This window comes from Solenopsis invicta, chromosome 13 (genome assembly GCF_016802725.1).
Source record: "Solenopsis invicta isolate M01_SB chromosome 13, UNIL_Sinv_3.0, whole genome shotgun sequence".
Taxonomy (NCBI): domain Eukaryota; kingdom Metazoa; phylum Arthropoda; class Insecta; order Hymenoptera; family Formicidae; genus Solenopsis; species Solenopsis invicta.
Genome location: NC_052676.1, coordinates 5,951,980 through 5,977,982, shown reverse-complemented (window position 1 = coordinate 5,977,982; position 26,003 = coordinate 5,951,980). Strand labels below are relative to the sequence as shown.

The following is a 26,003-nucleotide window of genomic DNA, read 5'->3' as shown; positions in this document are numbered from 1 at the left end:
CTCACTCGCGAAAATACGGATACGATCGCACGATGATGCTTCACACGGCACTCCCGGACCGATCGCGCGCGATTGGGTACTCGATTTCCCCTTCGAAAATTGTTCGGGTCCACTGAAGAAGAGTTTACTAATAGCTATCAAATGTTGAGTGAAATAATGCCACTTGAACATTTGATTAATATTACAAAAAATAATTTTACTTTTCTAAACACTTAGCAAGTGCTATTTAATTTAAAAATATTTACAAAATATTTAAAAAAGTAAAATTATTTTTTATTACATTAATCAAATACATAATTATTTAAATTTATTTCATCCAACATTTGGTAGCTGGTTTACCAAAATCTTTGTTTTAGCGTCCCTTTTTTTGTCCTGCGCAGGATATTTATGTTAAAATAAGAAAATAAGAATTGCTTTTTGACTCACCGACTCGATGCGTAGTTCAGCTCAGCCACGAAGCTGCGGTGATACTGTAACACACAAGCATAAGATTTCAATTAATTTTTTCGCCGATTAGTTCTTTCGCTACGCTAACTTCCGAAGCGGCTGTCATTGCTGAGATTTTGACTATGTGTATTGAGAGGTTAATAGTCGAATATTAAATTTGTAATTTATATACATCAAAATTATGTAATATTAAAAGCTCTGTAGCGCGCGCCTGTTTTGTCTAGTAAAATCAAAATAAGATTTCATTTATTTATATTTCTTTCCGGTAAATAATATTTATATCTGTTTACATACATTTATCTATGCTAAATCTTAATCTGATTATTTATCTCGTAACTTCGTCCAAAAACGCGTGGAAACAAAGAACAGAGTTTTATATTTGATCACTTTTTTCCTCGGCAATTCCTAGATACCAACCGATCGATATCTATTCGCAAAGTAATCGATATAATAGAACTCAGGATTGCTTCGTCAGATGCAACCGAGAAGAATCTCGATAAGACTTTATGCGACTTCTCGCGCCCACACATCGAGAATCGAGTCTTATCTCGCGCTTCAAAATGCTCGTCTTGCCTTTGGCGATCTCTGAGCGTCATTGGTGATCATAAATCTCGAGGAACTCAACGCCAATCATCCTCCGCGTTAGGTTCGCTGAAACGAGGCGAATGAGCAACATCTCTTGGTCGCTATCGTCCTCGCACGACAATGGGGCTTCGTCGAAGGCTTTGCCGATGATCGATAAGCTACCCAGTACACGCTCGTCCCTCTTTCTTTTTCTCTTTCTAAACGAATAGCAAAACATGCAAGACGGTAGAAAAAGGGACGCGTACCCGATAGACGCAGATATCAATCTCCGCCGAAAATATGGCGGATGATCATTAGCGGTCATTGTCGAATCTCGAAAGAAAGTGACTCTTCTGAAGTAAGAATAATCATTTACTATTCGATCGTTTATTTTCTTCTGCTATTCTCCGCTCAATGCTGCTTTAGGACCCCACACGTAAACGTACATAAGAATGGTTACTTTTATTTTCAATACAATTAGCGTCTCTGTTCTTTCCGAAAAAAACCGGCGTCGAATCAGCATTATTTAACACGCGTGTCGCGTGGCGAACGGTTAATGTTGATTCGTATCTCGGCATGCCGATAATTAACACGTTAGATGGTTAAAAACGTCACCAGCACTTTATTTATGAATACCCGCACTTTATTATGTTATAGGGATGGCCAGTGGCATGGGACAGGCTGGAATGGGCTCCTATTACACCCCTGCCGCGGCTTACGGCTCGCTCTCGGCAGCTAGCATGGCTGCAGCCGCTGCCGCGGCTGCACAACAGTCAGCCGCCATGTCTGGTCTCGGGGCACCTGCTCAAGTAAGTCGATAATTCTTTCGTTTGATCAAACATGTATGCGGCATATCAATATTACACCACCTCTAGACGTAAGACACACGCGTTTAATCCCTCTCCATGATCTCATTAGATATTGCTATTTTACCGTTTTCTTTATTTTTGTTGAACGCTTAATTCTGTGTGTATGTAATTTAGCTTTTATAAAAAATATTTCTTGCTTTATTATTATAATCGTATAAGGCAATATAGATTATAGAAATAAATGTTATTGTATAATTATCTATGCCAATTTGTATACTGATGTTCCTAATTTAGTTGTGGTACATTCGTGAAATGTCTCGAGGGATGTGTGCTAATGATGATATGCTGGATACGATAAACTAATATTGAAAATCTCTCTGGATGACATTTATCAAGAAAAAGATTTTATAACAAAGCAGTATTGTGATAAAAATATTTTGCGAAATAATTAATTAAAAATTGCTATATTCATTTGTCACTGATCTGTGGTAGGTTTCAATGTTTTAACCAAATTTATCGAAAAAACACTAAGCGAGCAAGGACAGATAAAATTTAAACAAGATAAATAGCAATTTATCCTAATATAATAAATAACTACCGAAACAAGTTTCAATAGGTTGGGAAATAACGCGTTACTTATTCCATATTTTAGTAATATCGTTACATTTTTATAGTAACGGCAACAAATTCAATTTTTAATTCTATCATTACTTTAACTTCTTTTTATTTGTAGATATGGTTAGGCAGTAGTTAAATAGTTACACTATTAAAAGTTAAATAATAAAGTTAAAATGTTAATGACTTTTAGATCATTTTTAACTTAATTTTATATGATTTAACGTAGTGACGCCGATTTATTCAATCACTTATTTCTATATATACCTATTTATTTCACTTAACTTCTTCCTAAGAAGTTAAATAAAATAAGTAGATCCTTCCTAAATTTCATATGAAAGTGCCTCTAAACATAAAGATAACTGCTAGACTTTTAAATTCAAAATTACCTATATTTTCTACTATTTAACTGTTTCCCTTTTCTTCTAGTTGTAACGTAAACTTTGAAAAAAAGCTTTCAATGTTCAAATCGAGTTCGATATTGGCCAACCATTCTGTAATTGATTTAGTTAAAGAAACGTGAGCGTGAGGTTTTGTTTAAAGTTTATAATTTAGCAGTTGCTGAACTCTTCCTTTAAAGACACAAAAAGCCTTTCTCTTTACTGTCAGACGCTATCTTACAAACACGTAAGCCATTAAATAGCATCAAAGTTTGAAACAAAAAGTTAAGAGTTTTACTATCTCGTATGATTCTAATTGCCATACGTTATATGTATAAATGTACTATCCACAACAAATTCATGAAACCCTGACAATCATTTTGAATAACCCTGTATATACGACACGATATCTATAGATATAAAGATTAAACGTAGGACGAAAGGATAAATGCGCAAATTTGTAAGAAAAAAAATTGGGAAAATTCTTTCGTCAAGTTGTTTAATCACAAGTCCATTTATCTCGAAGACAATTGACGGTAAGGCAAAGTCATTCGCAAAAGGAGGGGAAAAAAAAGAAGAGAATAGTGCTCAGCGCGCGCACGCGCGCGTGAGGAAGAGTCGATTCAGAAACGAGGTGGAAGGATGAGGGTGGAAACGCGGAAGGTAACGGGAGAGAGGGTGAGTGTAGGTACGTTCATTCGTTGTCGCAACAAAGAAGCCCCCGGGTGGCTTCGCAAACAGAAACCGGAGACCGTGGTCTGTGTATGAATTTCCGCAGCTGGCTACGGGAGACAAACAGATAGCTAGTTATTTCTGCATTCAACGGCTGAATGGCCGACGCGTCTGGAACGAGGCACCGGCGCGATACAAGCGACCATTATTGGCGAACATCAGCGGCGAGCGGCACGCTCGAAGAATTCCAGCGTTATCTTCGCCCGGCCGAGTTCGAGCTCTTCCTTTCTCTCTGGCGCATTAGCATCGCAAAAGTATCTGATTGCAAAATCTTGAGGAAAAAGAAGCCATTTTAGTTCTCACGTAATCAAATTTAGATTAGAAGTTGTAAAGGAGAATGTCTCTCGCTAATGCTTTCTATATAACATAACAGAGAGAGAGAGAGAGAGAGAGCAAAAGGAATAAAAAGAGAGCTTTTCGTGAAGTGGCTAGAGCCACTTTTCAAGAAGGAAGAGCTCAGCAATTGCTAAATTACAAACTTTAAACAAAACCACGCTCACGTTTCTTTAAACTAACTTGAGAATCAAAATCAACTGCAGAATGGTTGGCCAATCGAACTCGATTGGAACAATGAAGGCTTTCTTTCAAAGTTTACATTACAGTTATACAAGAACAAAAGGAAGAGTTGAATAAAAGCAAATATAGATTTTGAAATCGTCGACCAAGGTAACTATTTAAAAAATGAATTTCACGTCGACAACCTGATAGAGAATCACGTTCCATCGATTCTCCAATGAATTTTTCGAAGGAACCAAGATTTTACACAAAATGTTAAAGTGTCTGAAATATCAAGGGCTGCGGCATAATGCGGCAATGTGAGGGAGTTGACTTAATGTGAGGGAGTTGACTTCCTTGCTCTCTATGCTCTCCCACCGCCCCGAGGCCATTTGGAAAATAAAGTGCGCTCATTCTCTTTCGTTCACGACTTCGACGACACATGGCGCGAAAGGAGAATGCCGGTCTTTTGTGAACGAAAACAGAGGCGAACGGTGTACGGTGTCATTGTCCTTTTTAACACTGACATCGCGCCGGATAATTAAGTCTCTCAAAAAGACGAGTGAGAATAAAGGCGGAATAAACTATCACGAAGACAGACGGGAGGAACAATGACACATATGTAGAACTATAGTAGATATGAATCCAAAAATGGACGTGGTTACGCAATACGCATAACTTTGTGTAACCATCTTCTTAAAATATTCGAGTTTGTGTTATACAATTTGCTTTATTTCACATAAATGAAGCAACCTTGGTGAACTATTTTAAGACAATAACTTTATTAAATAATTGTATCAAAATATTCATTTTGATATTGTTTAGCTTATTGCATATTTAGAGTTGTACATATTTAAAAGTTGCTTGGTTATCTTGAATTTTCATTAAATTTAAGAAATGTCGATTTAAAAAATTCGAGAATTTGCTGTTGAATTAATGATTAATTAATATCAAATTATTTAAATAAAATACATGTGTCAACCGTGATAATCGGAGTCGTGGCGATCCAGCGGTCCTTCAATGTAAATATCTCAATGTCGCACGGTGAGAAGGAATTTTTTAATTTCTGGACACCGTCGCGCGATTCGCGGATCGCAACGAGTGGGGTTTTCGAGGCGAGAGAAGGTGAGCTGTAATCAATTGGTCGTAGCGGGCGGGAGAGACTTAGCATTACTAAGACTGGATGTAAATCATCCGGACAAAGCCGCTTAACGATCCGACAAAGGATCCCGCGCGGTCCTTCCTTCATCCACGAATTATAGAATCGGGAATATGCGCGCTGCTTCCCGCCTCTTCTCTTGCTCCTTTTATTTCTTTTTTCTTTTTTTTTTTAACACCGGCCTCTCGGGCCGGTTTCTCTCTTCAACTCGCGGCAGCTTAGTCCAAACGTGCTTGGCCCAACGTGACGAAATTTATGGCCATTGGCAGCGTTGTCTTCGACGTAGAACAAATCTCCGGCCCGGGTCGCGACGCGGATCCACCGATTTCGCGATTTGCGCGCGCCGACCGAATCGAATGCGTTGACTCTCGAATTTGTCGCTCGCTTCTTTTTGTTCGTCGCGTCCGCGACGGTGTCGTATTTTCGGTGTCCATTTGTTTTCTTTTTTTCGAAAGTCGACGTCCACCATGATCCAACCGACGAGGGCTAAATAACAGAGCGCTTTAAATTTTCTTAGAACCTTTGGATGTCGACGTATCATCTGTGGAGAGTTTTTCTGAACAAATCGATTTACGCAAATTAGATATACGTTCGGTCCATTAGATATACGATTGCCAGGAGATACAAGAGAATCTAAAGGTAACAATGTTATTCGGGCGCTAGAAGTTTCCCTGTTCCTGTTACAGGTAGTGGGCTCGATGGACGCCATGAAGTACTCCATGGAGGCTGACAAGTACCGCGCCGCCTATATGCCGCCCAGCACTCTAGCAATGAGCATGTATCCGGATCCCAAGTACCTGGATTCTTCCAATCCCAAGGCTTATCTGGATCGCACCTACTTAGACGCGAAGGCGTACTTCGAGGGAGTGCAGCAATCGAAACTGTACATGGATCAGAAACCGATTGCGGAGTACAATCGGCCCAGCTACGAGCCCAACAAGCTCTACGAGGAGTCCAGCCCGGGTAGCGTCGTCGGTGGAAGCGGACCTGCGAGATCACCGCCCGCGGAGTCGCCGGATACCAGCAAGCAACACGAGAGGACGGAACAGGGCTCGTCCAGCGCGAGTTCAACATCGACATCATCGGCCGCGAGCCCGGGCGCGACTCTGCCAGCGTATTATCCCGGATCGGTCCAAGCTGGCGGCTTGTTGGGCCCGCAGATGGGTCAGTACGGTGGATACCAAATGGCACCGGCACCAGGAAATGAATCTTTTCGGCGGCCGTTGGTTATCTTGTGACCCGATAGAGCGTAGCTCTGATCTATCTTCGAGGAGCAGTTGCTATGATGGCTGCCGCGGACTCGACGGAACGAAACCCCAACGGCACCTAACGGAAGCGCAGACTTTTCCGGGTGTTATCAGTCGCGGTTCCGATGATGTGAAAAACGGGGTGGTGTGAATTTCGAGACATCCTCAAGAAGGATAATTGCTACGTGTCTCTCTTTCTCTCTCTTTCTCGATCGTGATGATCGTGGATCGTAGAGTCGAGGCAAAAATTAAATCGTTGTTTACCGTTAAGCCATTGAGGAAAAGGATTATCCTTTAAATCGAGCCAATTAAGCAAAAGTACTCCAAGATTCTATGGAATTTTTCAACAATAATTATTTTCTCATTGTAATAGTTATTACGGATTTAACAAAAGCTTGCAACAGTCCACATTAATCACGACATCCTGATCCTCGATTTTTTTTCTATAGAAAAATTAATGGGAATCCTTGAAAGATTCTGAGGGTAGACTGAATGCGATGAAATGAAGATCTCACAAATAAATTTTCTCAAATTCCTACGGAATTTGGAGAAATGGAAAAGAAGAGAACACCGTTACTTTCTAAAACGGAGGTGCATAACTTACGCAAACAATCTATTTAAAAATTATTATAGAAGACATTCTTAATCCAACATCTGCCGTTCAAGACGATCGATCTGGAAGAATTTTATCGACTAACAAAGAAAGATTAGGCAGTTTCCTGACAGCAAGATATAATCAATAGTGTCGCTCTAGCAACAGAATTGAATCTGGCCAATGGACTACTTCGAGAAACGGAGAACGACTAATGACAGTAATGTCGTTGAAGATGACAACGAAGACCGGGAGGACTTTCGCTGTGTCGTCGGCTGACTAGTCTTGACCGAGATGTGTTGAGAATTGTACATAGTCCCTGTGTAAATAGTGTAGTAAAAACTTGGCTTCTTCCGGATTTCCGCGCGCGAATCCGCTTTCTTACGGTCTCTCCATCCAAGAACGCCAGGAACTCGTAATCCTTGAGGAGAAAGCAGTACAAATGGAATCATGTGCGTGCGTGCTGTCCAAGAGCTGTCGTGAGTGTTCGATCTCGAACGATGTAAGAACAATTTATACTTTCTTTTTTGAAGACGAAGGAAGCTTCATTCATGCCGGAAGTTGTATAAACCTTCGTAAAGGTATATAAATTTCGTACGTATGCAAAATTTATTTTATAAGAAATTTATTTATAAGAAATTTATTTTTTAAGAAATTTATTTCTAAAAACACTTTTTTAGAGACTTTTTTTTTAGAAAATCAGAACGAAAACCAATTTGTTTTAGAAAATAAGAAAGAAAACAAAACAAAAATGAAATTTTGAACCGCAAAAGGCGGTTGTTGATGCAAAATCAAATTTATTGTTTAAAACAATTAAATCAATATATATACGTTATTCAATTGCTTAAAACAATTAGATTATCGCATATATACATATTTCAATCCTCATGAGTTCTCTTCAGTACAGAGAGTTAACCCAGGTAGCGTAAGATGTCTATTTTACGTCCTTACTTATAACGTATTGCACGAATTTTAACATTTAAAGATTCAAATTTTCTAACATAATTAATATATATTTCTTTTTTTAAAAGAATTGTTTTTTTTTAATCTCAAGATCAGAATGTAATTGATAAAAATTAAAACATTGCGTAGCAAAATAAATAAATAAAACGAATTATTAATTGTTAAAAAAATGGCGTCACTATTATATTTTCAATAGTTGACACCGTGTTAATAATCAAAAATAATTAATTAATTGACGCTTTTTCATTTATTTTTGTGAATACATTAAACTATCTGGTTCAAATTATTAAATTGTCTAGTTTAAATTAGAACAGTCTAAAATAATATTAAAATGATGACAGTTTGCTACCTGGGGATTGTTCGTTATAAAAATCATAAATTGGTCAAACTCGTTCCTTCGTTAAGACAACAATAAGGTAATGTGCAGAACCAATAAACTAATGTAGTCATTATACGAAACTTTTGAGTGGAAACTCAAATGACACAAGAAGAAAGGAACGAGCTCAAGCAAGATTTCATTTTTGTTTTGATTTATTATCTCATCGACTCGCTTAACTCGCTCCGAGACACGTTTAACCTATATAATCCTTATTATAGATAGATATTATCTCAGATCACGTGTAATGCTTAAATCTAAATTGTTTTAACTTTAATAAGAAAGAAAAGTTTTATTCTTTCATTCGCGTGGTTTTTCTCGCGGAAAGCTTGTTGCATCGTAAGTACATAATGAATTTTATTCGAGTGGTCAACTTATTTTCTATTACATCTTTCGATTCCATTTTAATTTAAGGCTCCTGCTGGCTCAATTGCCTAGTTCGAATTGACAGTGGTGACTTAATTTAAAACGAGGGAAACACGAGTCTCATTTCATATACCGACACGGAATATATATATACATACGACTAAGACGTAGACAAATGACATTTCGAAAAATTAAATTATTCTTTCCAAATCGAGATAGGTCTATAAACGGTCAAAGCAGGATTTTAGTGCTGAAGTAATAATTCTTGTGTGATTTTATTTAATTATACTCTTTATTCCGCTGGAATAGCCTTTTTGGTCTTTGGAATAGCGACCATTGGTCGGATCATTCGAACGCACCTATCTAAATAAATCCCATAAAAGTTCTTTTGGGTTTAGGTTTGTCGATTGAGGAGGTCAAACTATGTTTCTAGTGTTTTGAGTGTTCTTTCTTTAGTTTTCGAGGTATCTACGACACAATTTTGACGTGTTTGAGATCATTGTCCTGTTGAAGCACAAAGCTTCCTTGCCAAATCAACAAACTCGCTTTTATTAAACGAATAGAAAAAATCTCGCGTTCAAACTTTTGACCGGTACTGTATACATATATACTATATACATTTCAAAACGTGTTTGTTAAGCAGATAATATAAATTTTATATCTATCTGTTATGGACAATATTCTTTCTTCAAGGAATAAATCAATATTGAACCTATTATGAATAGATATGTACCCAGCAAACATGATATATTAATGACGTCAAAAGTAACTAACAAGCATCTGAGGTATTATTTTTTTGTAACAAATATAGTTCATGTATAATACATGCTCGTTAGCATCAAAATTATTAAATTGATTAGCAATTTAATATCGTGATATTACTTTTCTGGTTCTACTGAAAAGCTATATTTCAAGACCGAATAAGCCAAGGAATAAGCGATATACAGAAGACTGGAAATTGTATAAAATCACGTAGGAAATCATTATTTGAGCACTAAGAGATCCGCTTTGATCGGCACAGGCCATTTCTTGATTTGAATGTGTGATACACTTCGCGGGTATATGAGTATATTGATTGTTGATAAATTAAGTTTTAGTTAAGTGCGGCATATATATATCGGAGTTAATGGTTTTATTTTTTCATCTTTATATTATAAGATGAAAAGAATGTAATTAGTAATACGAACGCAGCATTCATAGATTTATTAAGGACATTAATTAGTATTAAAAACGTAACGTTCTAACTGATATCCATTCTTAAGACCCAGTCTCTTTCAACAGTCTCGTTCTTAGAAAAAAAAAGTCTTAAAATGCTCTGTGATTGCTTTATGACAGCGTAAGATTGTATTTAATACGATCTTCAATAAAACTAACGATCTTATAATTTTTTCTTGTTGACTTTTTGATTATAAGAAATGTGCGGAATTACGGAGATAATTTAGACTCCTCTTATTTTAAGTTTAGCCTACTTTAGAATTCAATTACTACTATAGTTATTCGTTTTTTATAATAAAGATTCTCATTCTGGGAGTCTGAGGTTATTTATTAATTACCCAAACAAAACGGGAGTTATTTTATAAATCTATTCTACGGGGCATATTTTACAAATCTATTCTATCAATTACAAATGTTATTGTATTAAAAAAAAACACTTTTATTTTTAATGTATATATGTTGTAAAAATTTTCACGGTATTTATATTTGTTTAAACTAGATATTTTGTTTCTTTGTAAGAAAGCTCTTATTTCATAAAATTATCAGAAGAGGAGAATCTGTATAGAACATCTTGTATAAAAAAAATATCTTCTCGCTTCTAATCAATCTGATCAATCTAAGATGCCAAGAGTAAACAGGAGCCTTGATTAATTATAATTTAATACTTACTAGTTAGTACTTTGTTAATTTGATTTAATTACTAATATTAATTTTATCCACTTTAATTGGCAAATACATGAACGAAATGATCTTTCTAAACTAAATTATAATGAAATTCCTATTTATTATTTTTTTAGATAGATATATGTATATTTTAAAACATTGTTTTTTAAAGAGATTATGCACAAACTTTACGTTATAATATCTCCTCTTAAAAAATATTTTCCTTAAAAAACAATGTTTTTGTTTTTCTTTATATTATGAAAATGAAGATTGTGATTAACACAAACTTGAGACTTAGAAACGTATTAGTCCCTAATTAGTTTATTAAGAACTTTAGACGCTATTAAAAACGTAAGAATATATAATTTCTTCTTGTTGATTTTTTTTTATTGTAAGATACGTACGGATCTCGTACAGTTGATTCTGTAATTACTGTAGTTACTTACGGTTTGTTTTCGTTTTATAATCTCGATCGGTACTCGATTTTGCGAGGGAGAAAGTTGTGAAAAACATCTCGCTCAAAAAGTGAGATCTATACGACCTATGTAACCTTAGTATTTGTATCGTTACAATGAACCTTAAGCTATACCGACCTAAGCTGTATATTATCTGCGTATAACATTACAAGTGACACAAAAGTAAGTTATAAATATTGTACCGTAATTAAGAAATAAACGTTAAATATCATCCTTCAAATTACTGTATGTCAATATTCCTTTTCAATTTTAGCACAATATAGCATTTACGTCTAAAACATTTTATTTAATCAAATATTATAATTTTCGATAATTTCTTTTTTCATAAAAATAAAAATATAAAAATTAATTATTGATTGACTATGCAGTTATGTAGCAAATAGTTACGGAATGGATTACGGAAGCGTGTAATCTATTCCGTAACAAAGAGTCGCTCAAATATCCTTCGCGAGATTTCTTTTTACACAAATTGACACAGAGAAGTAGTTTCCATGTTCACATCCGCCTGAAAAAGGGAGTCAGGCGTTATGCATGAATGCTGGAATGAAGAGTTAAAGGCCAGATTTTGAAAGGATATTTCTGAGATATTATTCCGCTGTATAAAGGAAAGTTTGTCTTGGCGGGAGTCCCTCGATTCAGGAGGACACTGGTGCAGTCTCGTTTCTATGCGGCCCATTCAAAAAAGGAACCCAGTATTTATCTGCCAGAAAAAGCTTAAGGTGTTTTCACGGATTCGGGGAGCGGTGTGAAGGTGCGAACGAATAAATGGCTCAAGTTTCCAAATGGCTGTCGTGATCGCAGCTGCCGTTTCTTCCATCTCAACAATGGGCGGACACAACGGCGGTCGAAGCCTTCTTAGTTTTTTCCAAGTGTCGGCTCAGCGTTGAGTTTCGATGCGCATTGTGCATCGATGCATAACGGCCGCGATTTATTTTAACATCTCGGTGCGACTAATTTTATCATGTGATATATGAGAAATTAAAATTTCTTAAGCGGTCGTAAAACAACATTTGGTATGCCTTGAAAAAATTAATTATAACAAGTCTTTCAAAATAAAAAAATATTCAAAAAATTTACAAATTTCTGGCTAATTATTTCAAAATTCTTTAATTATGTCACAAACTATCTCTACGAAGAGTTGTTAGAAAAAATATATTTTTTTAATTTTATAAACCTATTAATACTCGTAAGCGCTGAATAAATTCATTCAACAAGAAAAAACACAACAATAAATAAATAAATAGCCTAAAAAAATAATTAGAAATAAAATGTAACGCTACTTTATTTTACTGGAAAGATGAAAAAATGTTTTCAAGGTCCCTTTTATCATTCCCGTCGAAAACGTGCAATCTCTATCTCAAAGGGGTTCATGTCATTTTAAAATGGATAGAGGAGTATCTCGCCAAAAGACGTAATGAATAGTTACACGTCACGGCGGCGTCGTTAACCCGCTTGCGGCCGATGACTGGATAAAAAGCACGCGAGCCACAGTAGCATACCCTCGACGTGCATGATAACAAGATACAAGCCGCGAGAACAGTGATTAGGGACCCGTGCACGACAAACTGACAATTTTCACCGTCATTATCCTCTCAAGAGGCATGTCCATTGTTTCTGATCCCAGGAGGATCACCTTAAACGCCCCTTCGCCGAGCGTACGTACTTCTGCAGGCGGAAGGCGATGAAGAAGGATGCCGAACCCCCCATCCTGATTCCGATGAAACCGGGTGAGCCCTGACACGTCGGGGTGCGGAGGTGGCTACCTTCTCATTAAATCCATTATACCAAGTGAACGGCGATGAACTTGACCTGAACGCCGAACAGTCAGGCCGGCTTAGACAGATCGTTTAGGTGGAATCTAAATCATCTGCCGTCTCCCCTTTTCCCACACCCGCTGCTCGAAAACACGCCCGACCGCGTCACAATTCCTGACCGACCTCTCACGACTTCATTAGTACCTGCTGGCCTTGGAATGCGCGGGATTTCGGATATCGAGAACGAGGAATGTATGCGTGGTTTCTTCAATTAAGACCGCACAATGACCGCAAGACTATATTCGGTGTTACCGCTGTATCAGTAAGTAAAATTAGAAATAATATCAAATGAAATAAAAAAATGAAATAAGATAAAGCGACAGCAGTATTATAAAATTATAATAAAAGCTTATTGAATATCAAAAAATTCTTAAAAATTGAGAGAACTTTACAATTATTACAGACGAGATTATGAAAAAAATACCAGCATTAACAAATGCCATATTTTGAGACGTCTTGCAGCTTTTCAAAGTTTCTAAAAGACAGCTTTTAACGATGCAAAAAATATTTTGTGCAATATTTTGAGATATCTGGAGATGTCTTAAAGATATCCTTTATAAATCTAAAAAACATCTTATGCGACAAATATGTATCGAAAAATATATTTTAAAATGTTTTTTTAGACATCTTCTAAAAATATCTTAAAGATATCTTTAATAAGATATGTTTTAGATATTCACAAAACCTCGAGGTTTCCTGGATATTGATAACATTTAACAATCTCAAATTGAATATTTTTAAATTTAATAATATATTAATAGTAGACATAATTGTATATTAAAAATAAAACACTAAATTTTAACTTTTAATTTTTGATTAACATTTTAAAATTGTCGAACAAACGTGTATATGTAATTGATTAATTAAAACATCTTCATTTAAAAGTTCTTCATCATATTCCTATAATTGCTATTCACATTATGTTAATCAATGTTATCAGATCTCCGTTTGCCGCGAAACCCGTATATTCCACATTAATAAAACGATGATTAATTCAATCACTGCTTTCGCGTTTCGCAAACTAAATACTATCAGATAAATTTCACACAAAAAGACATACGTTTCGTTAATTATCAGCTGCAATTTGTTAATCAACATTATGGCGTTATCCGATTATATTTACTGTCATTCAATTCCCACAAAAGTCATTAGAACGCATTAATAAAACCGTTATTAATTTCATTACACATTTAGCCATATTTTCCTCACAATCAGACTCAATAGCTGTTTACATGCCTAATAAAATTGATATTCCAGGACAAATTTTCCTTCAACCCCCGTACGTGATTAGCGATTGTAATTCGATTATTACATAACGTTAATCGATATGGCATTGTTCGACTATATTTGTTGTTCTTTAAGTCCTCACATCATCTATCAATCTCTTTTAATAAAACAATCATTAATTTAAGTACAAGTTGTACTTTTTGTCATAAAAAAAGGTTTGCTCAACACGTCCGATATCCGGTATCCGATGTCTGTACTTTTTTTATGTTGCTCTCATCAAAAGAAAATTAAAACTGTCTTCCCATTAAGATGATTGTATGACGAGGAAAAGCTCGCGACACGAGTAGCGAAAATAAAATTGTTCGGCCAGAATGTGAATTACTTCGAGCTCTAACGCTCTTCTTTCAACGACTGCGCAACTTTACTACGAATGTAGATTAATTCAACGTTAGCTTTTTTTATTTAAGATTTATATCTTAGAAGATTTCAATATAATTTAATCTTTGTGAATTTAATAGCTTAATAGTTGCAACAAGTAATTATTATATTTTTTATCTCATTCCTCTATGCGAAATACTAATTGCACTTTTTAGGAAATCCCATGTGCTTAGCTATGAATTAAATTCCACGGTCCGTATACAAGATTGGTAAAGCAATACATGACTCGATGGATCGTTAGATCAGAGTATCCACAGATTCTCTCTGTGTTAGCTTTGTCCCTATTGGGCGCTCAGTGCCTTCAGCAAACAGAACAGCACGCAGAAGCAAACAGAAACTGTTCGATTCATAAACTGCACAATGACATTCCGAATTGAAGGTCCGGGTGTGAGAACCAAAGCAAGTTCACTTTTACCAATAAAGAAGTTATTTACCATCTCTTGTGTTCAATGAATGGTGACCCATCGATTGATGCGAGAACACCAGGCACGCCCAGATAACACGACAATGAGGAAAGTAAAATGGATTTCTGGTTCCAGGTTTATGTGAACACATCTCGCTTCTACGTTGATTGAAATGTGTCATGAACAACAAAAGAGCGGCGGTTACAATTCACGTGAATTTCTCTCAACGTTCAATTATGCGTAATTATTTCTTGCATCGATTAATACTTCATCCATTGTATTAGCAAAAATAATTAACACATAGCCGAAAAATCTCCTGCTCCATTAAAATATGAGCGTTACAGTTTGCCGACCGTATCGGGGAGTATGTATTTTTAAGATTAAACACAATCAGAAGTGAATCGTGCTTCGTGTGGTTAACGAATTATCACTTAATCTCAACGCAGGAAACGACCCGCGCCCCGTGTTATTTGCCGAGTAATTATTTTCGATAGAACGAAACAGGTGCCATTATTTAGACAAGTCAATCGTCGCCGGTGGCAGCAAACCACCGCGGTTGTTACGCAAACAGCAGCGCAGGGGCTTACGCATTTACGGTTGCGAACCGCCGACTATGCCCGCACTCTCGTCTTGCAGGATTCGTGTTTGCGTATCGATTTCGTGCACGCACAAATGCAGAAGTCACTCGCGACGTCAGTATTCTAATAACACCGTTATTAATAGCTCCTATTAATCATTATTTTTAGAGTTACTTCCCTGAACTAGGACCGTCGACACATCTTAAAATTATTTTGATATTTCTCAAGATAGTTGAGGCTCCTGCTAGTTCAACTGTCACGTTCGCGTTGATAGCGAATCAATTCAAAGAGAATTGAGGAAATGGAAAAAAGAATCACTCAATATATCAATCCAAAATACACATTCAATGTGTGCTTGAAAAAACGACACGTTAAAAAGCTAAATTATTCTTGCAACGTACAACGTTATTTTTCATTTTAATGCAGTAGTTTTTTATTCGAAATAATTGTCGCAGTGTTAAAGTATACTGAGGTATACTGAAATATACTCCCATATTGAAACAATTTTACATACGTAAAGGCAAATATTTATTTCAATTCAACAGCTATCAAACGCCTTGATTTTGTCCTTAATTACACGCAATTCAATTCGACATACTGTTTGTTTAGAAATCACCCAAATGAAAGGAAAGTTTTCTATTTCACAAGAGTCTGTTTTATCAATTATAAATGTGGTATTTTACTTAAAAAAACATTTTTATTTTTATGCACGTTGCAAGAATATTTATGAAGTATTTTCTCATCTCTAACATCAATCAATGAAGGCTGCAGTAAGTGAACAGAAGACTTAACGTTTCCTTACTACGGCTACGATTTATGTCTAAATAATATTTCTATAGAAGACGTCAGAATTAACGAGTTAGCATAAAAATTTATAAAAATTACAGTAAATAAATTCCTTGCGTTTCAGATATGTTAATTATCTAACCATTGTATCGTTTCTACAATAAAATGAGTGACAAAAATAATTGTAAGGAAAATTAATTAATTGTGTGTAATACAAACTTGCTTATGCACGAACGAAAAAGTATGTGAGAATATTACGTAAATCCATAAAATTATTATTTTACAAAAAAATATTATTTTTCTTGTACGTCGGTTGTGCGAAAGTCCGCGGTGCATCGTTCCGTGAATAACAATCATACGCACACTACAAATGCAAGTGCGTAAAACGCATAGTCACTTTTTACGCATTTGTACTTTTTATGCATTAAATTTAATTTATGCGTGCAACTTTTGTACTTTCTACGCGCTTAGACGTGCATCGGTATTAAATTACACGTCTGAGCATATAAAAAAAAATACACGCGCATAAATGCGTAAAGAGTAACAGCATAATTTTACACACACAAGTACGCACTTGGATTTGCAATGTAGTATCGTCCTTGATAGCGAGTCGCGCGAGTAAATAAAAAGTAAATAATAGGTTACTCACCCTCCTCCGCGGCCGCGCCGACCGACGCGCGACGCCGCGACGCCGATCAAACCTCTGCTGCTCCTTCCCTCGGAATCCTTCTCAACGCTGCACTACAGGATCAATTGCGCAGGCCGTACGTGATTCTCAATTAAAGAACGATTCGAGAGCGCTTCGCCGCGCTGCGTCTCCATGGCGGTCCGCTGGCGGGAAAGAGCGCCAACGGCGGATGACGTCATCTTCACTATCGCCACTTCGATCTATCGCGCTAGTCGAGCGAGGGTTAAGAGGCCGAAATCGAGACGACTAATCGAGACGGCTTCCGCGCAGTGCGCGCGCGCGCACGAATTATTTTACGCGTGCTGTAAAGCCCGTATCAGACCACGCATTGAAAATTGAAGATTGAAGATTAAAGATTGAGCTTTGGCCAATCAAAAGAAAAGGAGTTAAAATTTCCTTGTTTTGATTGGTCAAATTTCAATCTTTAATCTTCAATCTCAATCTTCAATGCGTAGTCTGATACGGGCTTAACGCGCGCTAAATGCACGCATATATAGAAAGTAAAGGTCGATCGTGTCGGCATTTTGACTCGCGTCGTGTCGCGGCGGTAAATCGGAGTAAAGTTGTCAACGCTGACGTCGTCCGTTATCGAAGCTCTTTGCCGCTAACGAAACGCCACGGAGACGCAGCGCTCTCGAATTGCGTTTAATCGAGAATGACGGCTTGCGCCTAATTGGTCCTCTGTTCGTTGCGTTTCAGTAATAAGCTCGCGCGTATGAGACCATGCATTTTATTTATTGTTATTTACTCGCGCGATATCGTACTCAAAGACGATACCATATTGCTAATCCAAGTGTGTCTTTTTATGTTGTAAAATTGTGTTGTTACTCTTTAAGCAATTGTGTGCGCGTATTTCTTTTTTACACGCTCAGACGTGTAATTTAATACTGATACACGTGTAAGCGTGTAAAAAGTACAAAAATTACACGCATAAATTTAATTTAATGCATTAAAAATGCAAATGCGTAAAAAGTGACTGCACATTTTACACACTTGGATTTGCAGTGTAACAATTCGCATTAGATACAGAATTTCTCGCGAACCGCCCATGAAAAAGAGTGTCAGTGTCCGCGACCCTGAGCAACCTGACGCAGGTAAATCAGTTTTTGCAAAGCTGAGCGATCGTTGAACCGATCTCGTCTTACCAGCGCCACGCGCACGATCGCACTTCTGTGTTATACGCGCCGTTGGTTGGTTGGATAGAAAAATACGAGTAATACCAATCAATAATAATAAATTAGTTTGTCTTTTTATATCTTTCAAATGGTCAAATATTCGTCCGTTTCACAACTATATAAGAAAAGCATGTCTCTTATTAATGCGTTTTGTTTATCACTTGTGTATATGAATTTCATTTTCTTTGCATAATTCGTCTCTTTCTTTTCCAATAAGTAAACCCGATTATATTTATAAATCATATGTATTCTTTTCAATTATTCAGTTATCTTTTCTTTATTAAATTAATTTTTTATTGGAGTAATAAGTCTTTATTAAATAAATTTGATAACTTATAAATGTGCATTATTTGTGGACGTGTAAAATGGATTTCAATGATTTGAGAAGCTTTTCCGATTATTAAAATTAATATCGATAAACCGAACGTGCATCATTAATAAGTAAACTCGTATCACCGAATAATAATTAATTAATTCGTCAATAACTGATAATGCGACGCGCCTCCAAATAAATAAAATTATTTTCAATAATCCGCGAATCGCGCTTTTCCAATAAATAAAATTAGCTTCGGTTATCTGACAGCGTCCTCAATAAACAAATTTAATTTAGTTTCCCTGAACACGTTTATATAATGAATAAAATTGATACTGATCCACGAACGCATATTTTCAATAAATAAACTCGTACTCATAACTTGTGTGGAGGAATCGTTTTTCTCGAATAAATAAAATTATCTTCAATAAACTGATCGAGCCTTTCTCCAATGTATAAAATTAATTTCATCTGGTTGACATTTTTCCAATAAACAAATTTCACTTTAAACCATTGAGCCCCGCGCTTTCCCGATGAATAACGTAGATGTTGACGGCTCTCTTAACAATACATTTTCAGTAAATAAAATTATATTGATAATCTCGTCGCATCCGACAGATAATATTAATTTGAATATATTAAGTAAATTTTATGATAAAGCAAAATATAATATTTACAAAGACGCGTTCCATATAACGATAAAGTTAAATGTGTGTTCGTAAAAGTATAATTTATCTATCTTAAAATAATGAATTTAAAATTATTTAACATTTGCTTTTAAAATTAAATTTATGACGTAAATGTATTTTTTGTAAAACAAATCTAATGTTATTAAAAATATTATTTATTATTACATCGTTAATGTAGAAAAAAGTCATTAATACTTACAGAGACTTTCTAAGTGGTACTTTCTTATTTTTAGAAAATTAAACATTGTGTTATATTAATACAGATAAAAACATCATCTGTTTAAATAATTAAAGAAACAGAAACCTATAGATCATACATTCATGGCCTGTTTTTATATAATTTCCGCTAAAAACGCATTCTTGAAAAGCGAAAATAAAATTTGCATAAACTACTCTTGTAAATTATATAGTTTAAACAATTGTAAGTATATTATTAATAATATTAAACTATTTTACATGTTTATAGCTTCCTAAAATCAAACACGGGACTGTATCTGAATGCAGTTTTGCGATACTGCCTAATTTTTTAAACGCTCTTTTTGAGTTATGTTGCAAAATCATTAATTATTAAAAAATAGGAAACAGTATTAAAAACTGCTGTACCATCTGGTAGAAAATATTTTCTAGTTTGTATATATGTTTTTGAAATTTGTTTTTAGTTCTTGTTTAAAAAATATGCCAATATTAATGACTTTCCTTTATCATCTTAAAATTATAATGAAAAAAATAATATGACTCACCATATGAATATAGAATTGAATTGCCATATTGAAACGTATTGATCTGTAAAAAAGATATAGAAACATTAGAGAAGGTACAATATGGTAGAATATTGTACTTTTGATGTACATATATTACGTATAAGTAAAAATAATATTTCAAGTTTTTAAGACGATTAATAACTTCCAAAATAATAATTCTCAACCAACATTCATATATTTTACAAATTTTTAATAATCAGATGATTGCTTTTATAAAATTTTTTATTAAAAACTAATTTTATTTTTGTTTTCCTGTATTTCTTTGTAATTTTTTTTTTAGTCGTAATTTATTTCAGACATAAAATAAAAGATTAGTCCCACAAATTAAAAGACAAGTCAGGCAATTACAATTAACATATTCTAAATAGCTAATTATTAAAAAAATGTAAAGACTAAATTATTAATTCATAGGCGCGGAAAACAGAATTTATTATCTCATTGTCAATAGAGCCAGAATATAACGGAGATGTATATTTCACTTTTTCTTAGACGTCCAACTCGTAATGTATTCAAGTCAACAACGTTAAATGCCTGTCAAGACGCGATGAATACCTGACTCGACGGCGCTAAATCATCCCGAACAGCTGAATAATTAGTCACAAGAGTGTAGCCTAATAAATGGATTTACTCACCAGTCTCCTCACATCCCGCCGACGTCACTGCCATCGTTCTCTTCGTTGCTCCAAACATTCATTCGCAGACGCAAATCAATCGGAAGAACGCGGCTAATTACAATCGCACGGATACTAACTAGTGCGATACTCGGTTGCTCGCTGCCACGTACGACACACGCAAATGGATAATGTGGAACGCGCTTAACTCACATGAGATCACTCTTCGTATAACATTGCCATTTACACTCGTTAAAGGGCTCCTTGGCTAAAAAAAAAAATAAAACAGTTCGATAGGTTGAATAGAATTTAAAATGTTAAAGAACAGTTGAATGTATGTTAAATGAAGAATATTTCAAATGTTTTCCTTATTCTCTGTTCCCTGTTTCTTATTCATTGTGTGCCCCTTACATAGTCGACCAAAACTTTACATCCTTCGACACAAAATGCACGACGCTAATTTTGCGACGGTACCCAACAGTAAATACACGCGATTCGTTAATTATAAAAACCTCTGAATATAATAAATTTAACTGTCATATCTAAAGTATTTAAATTTATTAAGATATAGAGTTTAAATATTGCAAAAATAAAATTTATTATATTCAGAGGATTATGATCAAAAATATTTCAAAAAAGTTTCAACCATTTCAGTAACTTTTTAATAATATTTCGAAAAATTTAGAGATTTTTATATTTAGATTTTTTTGGTAACTTTTCAGCAATTTTTCTTTAAAAATCCCAAATGCATGAATCGTGGACATTTTGCTACTCCAGAGTTATCTTAGAAATGTTGCAAACATATTTCACAACTTCTAATAAAATGTTTCTCGAATAAAAGAAATGATTTCAGAACTGCGTAGGTGATGGCAATATTTTTCATGCAAACAAAATAGAAAAATGTTAATAAAACAGAAAGATTGTCATTATTGAAATTTGAACTTACAATCTCATCCCAACAGATTTTATCATTTATCTCTTTCAGTCACAGCATCTCATGCATGAGATGTGTACTTATTTAATTTTTTTTTTTTTTATTCTATCACGTAGTATTTATCAATATTGTTCCATACAGCATAGAAACTTGCAGAAATATTGTTGTAATATTGCTACAGAAATCGGAAAGTAACACGTCGATTGCATTTCTCTTGTAAACACGTAAATATATATTTTTTTTATTTTAACCAAAGCTCTTAGCTCCTCGCTGACTCGTGCCATCGAACGACCGATCTGCTCTTTGTTCTTTCTTTTTTATTTTTTTATTCGCGCAATATTGCGATCAGCTCGATTTCAGATAGTTTTCAGTGCCTTTTTTATAATTTAATATTTCAGGAAGATTTCAGTAACCTCTCAGCAGTATTGCTACAAGATATCAAGTGCGAACGTTTCGCTATCCCAGAGTGCTTTCCAGCTACGACACAAGTCGACACTGTGTAACACAATGTCCATTAGTAGAGAAAAAATTTTAGTTGTCTTACACTAATGGACACTGTGTTACACAGTGTCGACTTGTGTCGTAGCTGGAAAGCACCCCCAGGAACATCTTTAAAACGTTGCAGAAATATTTCGAAACCTTTCTGAAATGTTTCATTTTTTCGGATGAAATATTTCCCAGGCATCTCTGAAAGATTTCGGTGCTGTATAGGAAGGTTATTATCCGACGTTCAACGGTTGCGAAGTTGCGGCACGGAAATTCCTGCGTCGTCACGTGCGTGCCGAGACGAGCGAGAATGAGCGAATGAATATCATCCGAACGTCCGAGATGTTACGGGAGCGTCGTACAAAGTGGCGTACGTTCGCCGTGTCGCGTTAATTACGTACACGGTCGTGCGATGGTCCGAGATTTTCGTGCCGTCATATAACCCGAACACGAGCACGAACGTCGCGAGGGCCGGAGTGGCAGCGGAGTAACGGGCGTGCGTCCACCGTCGCGTTTCGCGTTTTGCATCCGTTCGAAAGTGCGCGACGAACAATAGCAGCGGATGATCGTCGTATCGCGTTGTTTAGTATACGCGCCGGTGTAATTAGTTTCCTAACGACTCGCGTCGCGTCCATGTGAGTAAACACCAAGAACAATGGGGAGCCAGCTATTGGGTGACGAAGAAGCATCGGTAAGCAGAAAATCCGTTTGCCGTCGTCGTTAATTTTATATGCATTTAAAAGACATTCGATTACAATTGAATTATAACTTTTTCCAAGTTAGATTTCATCGGAATTAGCTTGTATTCGTACCCAGCAACGTTTTTATATTTTCATCCTTTTTGATTTTCTCTTTTATTATTTTTTTTTACGCACATATTAAAACTTGTATTGCATTATTATGCAATTATTATTTTTTACAATTTCCTAAAAAAGGAATAAACGTTAGTCTGTATTCGTTTATACATAACTTCTCGTGGCCCGCTTGAGAATTTGAATGCTCAAGCGAATTTTCAATTTTGAATTATTCTGCCTCAAATTTAGACACGTACAAAAAAAAAGAAAAACGTTTCGGATTAAACAATTGTAAAAAAAGTATTCTAGAATGTTGGAAAAATGTACCACACACAGAATTTTTTGAAATCCAAAAATCGGTTCAAAGACATTATTAAACGTCAGTACGGATGAATGGAAACCAGCAAAAAGAATGTTAAACCACGAGTCTAGTATACAATTAATATTTTAAATACTTTTATATTTTTAATAGTGTCTATATTTTAAGAGATCTAATGACATCCAATCGGACACAGCTGCGCTCTACAATATCGGTGAGTCTTAGGTACTTTATTACAAGATTTAATAATTACAATATTATTGCAATTATTAAGTCTTAATTCGCTACAAATGCTGTGACATATATATCAAAATATTAAAATCTTGAAGATTTTGCAACAGTAACAAATTTAATTTTAAACAACCGATCAAGATTCTGCGCTATTAATTCAATGTATCAATATTATTCCAATATGCATTTTTTACATATGCATTTTTTACACATTAACATTAATATCTATTACATTGTTTTATTACATTAATGTCGCCAACTTTATTATATTTCAATCTCGCTTATCTTTACTTTGAATTATAAAATATAATAATTTTCATGCCGATGTCTTTTCAACGTAAAACACGCGACGCGACTGCGTCACGACTGCGTCACGAACGATTAGTACTGCGCGAGCATACAAACAAATAGGTTACCCTTTTCCCCGCGCTGTCCGGCACCGACCTACGCCGATCAGACCTCAGCTGCTTCTCCTTACACACGCTCTCAAACGCGCGCGTTTATTGCCGAAACACGACAAATACAGAATCAATTGCGCAGGCCGTACGTAATGCTTCATTAAAGGATGATTCGAGAGCGTTTCGCTGCGCTGCGTCTCCGTGGCGGTCCGCTGGCGGAAAGGAGCACCGGTAGCGGATGACGTCATCTTCACTATCGCAACTGCGATTTATCGCGCGAGTCAAGCGAGGGTTAAGAGGCGAAATCGAGACGACTAATCGAGATGGCTTCCGTGCAGTGTGCACGCACAAGGTGCTCTACGTGTACTAACGCGCGCTAACGCATGCATATACATATAGAAGGTAAAGGTAAACCACGTCGATTCGGTAACTTAACTGGCTGGCGTCGCCGCGTCGAGTTGCGGCGGTAAATCGGAGTGAAGTTGACAACGCGACGCGACGTCATCCGCCGCCTACAGAACGCCACGGAGACGCAGCGCAGCGAAGTGCTGAATCGTGTTTAATCGAGAACTGCGTACGGCCTGCGCAATTGGTGCGTTTCGGCAATAAGCGCGCGCGTGTGAGATCGCGTGTAAGGCAGCGTTGCGAAGGAGGGAAGGAACAGCAGAGGCTTCGTCGGCGTCGGTCGGTGCCGGGCAGCGCGACTGCGGAGAGCGGTGAGTAACCTATCTTTTCCTTGTTGTTGTACCTGCGCGGTCGTAATCGTTCGCCACGCACTCGCGTCGCGTGTCTCGTCGATTGTTTCGTGTAAGCGCTGTCCAAGATTTATGCTTGTAAGCTTGCAAGTGAAATGTATCGACGCTCGCGCCTATTGCTGTTTCCTAACCATATCATTGTCTCGTAGCGCGCGAGGAGCAGCAGAGGCTTGGTTGGCGTCGGCCGCTGCTAGGATTGCTGGCCAGCTCGACTGCGGAGAGCGGTGAGTAATCTATCTTTTACTTGTTATTGTTTACCTGCGCGATCCTAATCGTTCGCCACGCACTCGTAACTATATTTTCTGTTAGCGCGCGACTCGGTAAAGAATTTTTGATTTCGGTTCAACCACTTTGCGTAAAGAGACAATTCCAATTTTTATTTTTAGCATATGCAAGGTACAATAATTTTCCCATTTTGTGCACGATGCTCGACTACCTTTCAGTCAAATATTCGCGAAGTTAACACGAAATTACACATTTACAAGAAAGTTGTCAATTTTTTACTATGGTGAAACATATATTAGAATTAAATGAATGTGCTTTATTTCTAAAATGTATTTAGCTATACAAATATGAATGTAACATCCTTTCTTGTGTTATTTAATCGCCAGATCAGATAACGTAGTCGTAAATTTTTGTAAATCATATGTTAAATTGTGCACGGAGTTTCTCACGGCGCTCCGACTTCACTGAACAGTAGCACAATGGCGTTCATTGAATTAGAAACGGGACGGTAATGGCATCACGATCATTCGTGATTCATAAATCCGCACGATCCGCGTATTTATTAAGCCGTCCATAAAACACCCATTTAATCCGGCGTTAAATCAAGTTCGCGCCAAGTGTAATGCTCGAGGGTGATCGTGCTAGAAAAGTCGACCCCGGTCGAATGGCCGGGGTCCACACACGCGTCACCGGGTCTGGCTCGATCGGGCCCGCATACGTGCTATAATAATACGAAGCCGGTGTTGGTGGAGGACCTGCTGCATTGTGCAGCTGCATTCCACGATGCCACGTTTCTTCGGCTCTATCTTCCTGCCTCCCGCCCCGCCAGTCCGCCCCGCTTCCCTTGTGCTCTCCCCGATCGCGTTCCCCATATCTTAATTCTCCGCACCAGCGTTCAACCTAAGGCGAGGTTTCACGACTATTGTAACGAGAAGTCATCTGTGTGAATGTTGACTTAGTGACGTCGGACCAATATTTGTCTTAGAATCCGTCAAACCTCTTCTGACTTGTTTGGTGGGAATGACGTATTAAATGTTAATACACGATGTGAGTCCACAACGCTCTTACAAATTGGTTAAATACGATTGGCTAATAAGATATTTTCTCTCGACGAATTTCTCTCTGACCTTATTATGTCATATTGATAAATTCTTTATACAATTGGCAATTAATGCCAATTGTATAAAATAGCATTAACATAATTACCTAAAATGCTTTTTATCGCAATTTTCTATGAAGTAGGAAAGATAACAATGAAGAATTTTAATAAACGCATTG

The 26,003-nt window shown here is 36.4% G+C and overlaps 1 protein-coding gene and 2 long non-coding RNA genes across 3 annotated transcripts in view; 2 read left to right on the top strand and 1 right to left on the bottom strand.

Moving 5' to 3' along the window:
• The window catches only part of LOC105201369 (transcription factor Sox-19b), a 35,466-nt gene extending 27,724 nt beyond the window's left edge, over positions 1–7,742 (top strand). The window contains exons 4-5 of the mRNA XM_011169359.3: positions 1,669–1,820; positions 5,888–7,742. Of these exons, the coding sequence (XP_011167661.1) occupies positions 1,669–1,820; positions 5,888–6,439 (704 nt within the window). The 3' untranslated portion in view covers positions 6,440–7,742. The remainder of the gene's footprint in view (positions 1–1,668; positions 1,821–5,887) is intronic.
• The window catches only part of LOC105201370, a 151,909-nt gene extending 128,019 nt beyond the window's left edge, over positions 1–23,890 (bottom strand). Inside the window, exons 1-4 of the long non-coding RNA XR_851027.3 lie at positions 23,764–23,890; positions 20,605–20,851; positions 19,952–19,994; positions 427–470 (exon numbers count right to left, since the gene is read on the bottom strand). This is a non-coding gene — a long non-coding RNA (uncharacterized LOC105201370). The remainder of the gene's footprint in view (positions 1–426; positions 471–19,951; positions 19,995–20,604; positions 20,852–23,763) is intronic.
• A 330-nt stretch (positions 23,891–24,220) lies between these two features.
• Positions 24,221–26,003, top strand: part of LOC113004509 — an 88,831-nt gene continuing 87,048 nt past the window's right edge. Inside the window, exons 1-2 of the long non-coding RNA XR_005576126.1 lie at positions 24,221–24,461; positions 24,650–24,724. This is a non-coding gene — a long non-coding RNA (uncharacterized LOC113004509). The remainder of the gene's footprint in view (positions 24,462–24,649; positions 24,725–26,003) is intronic.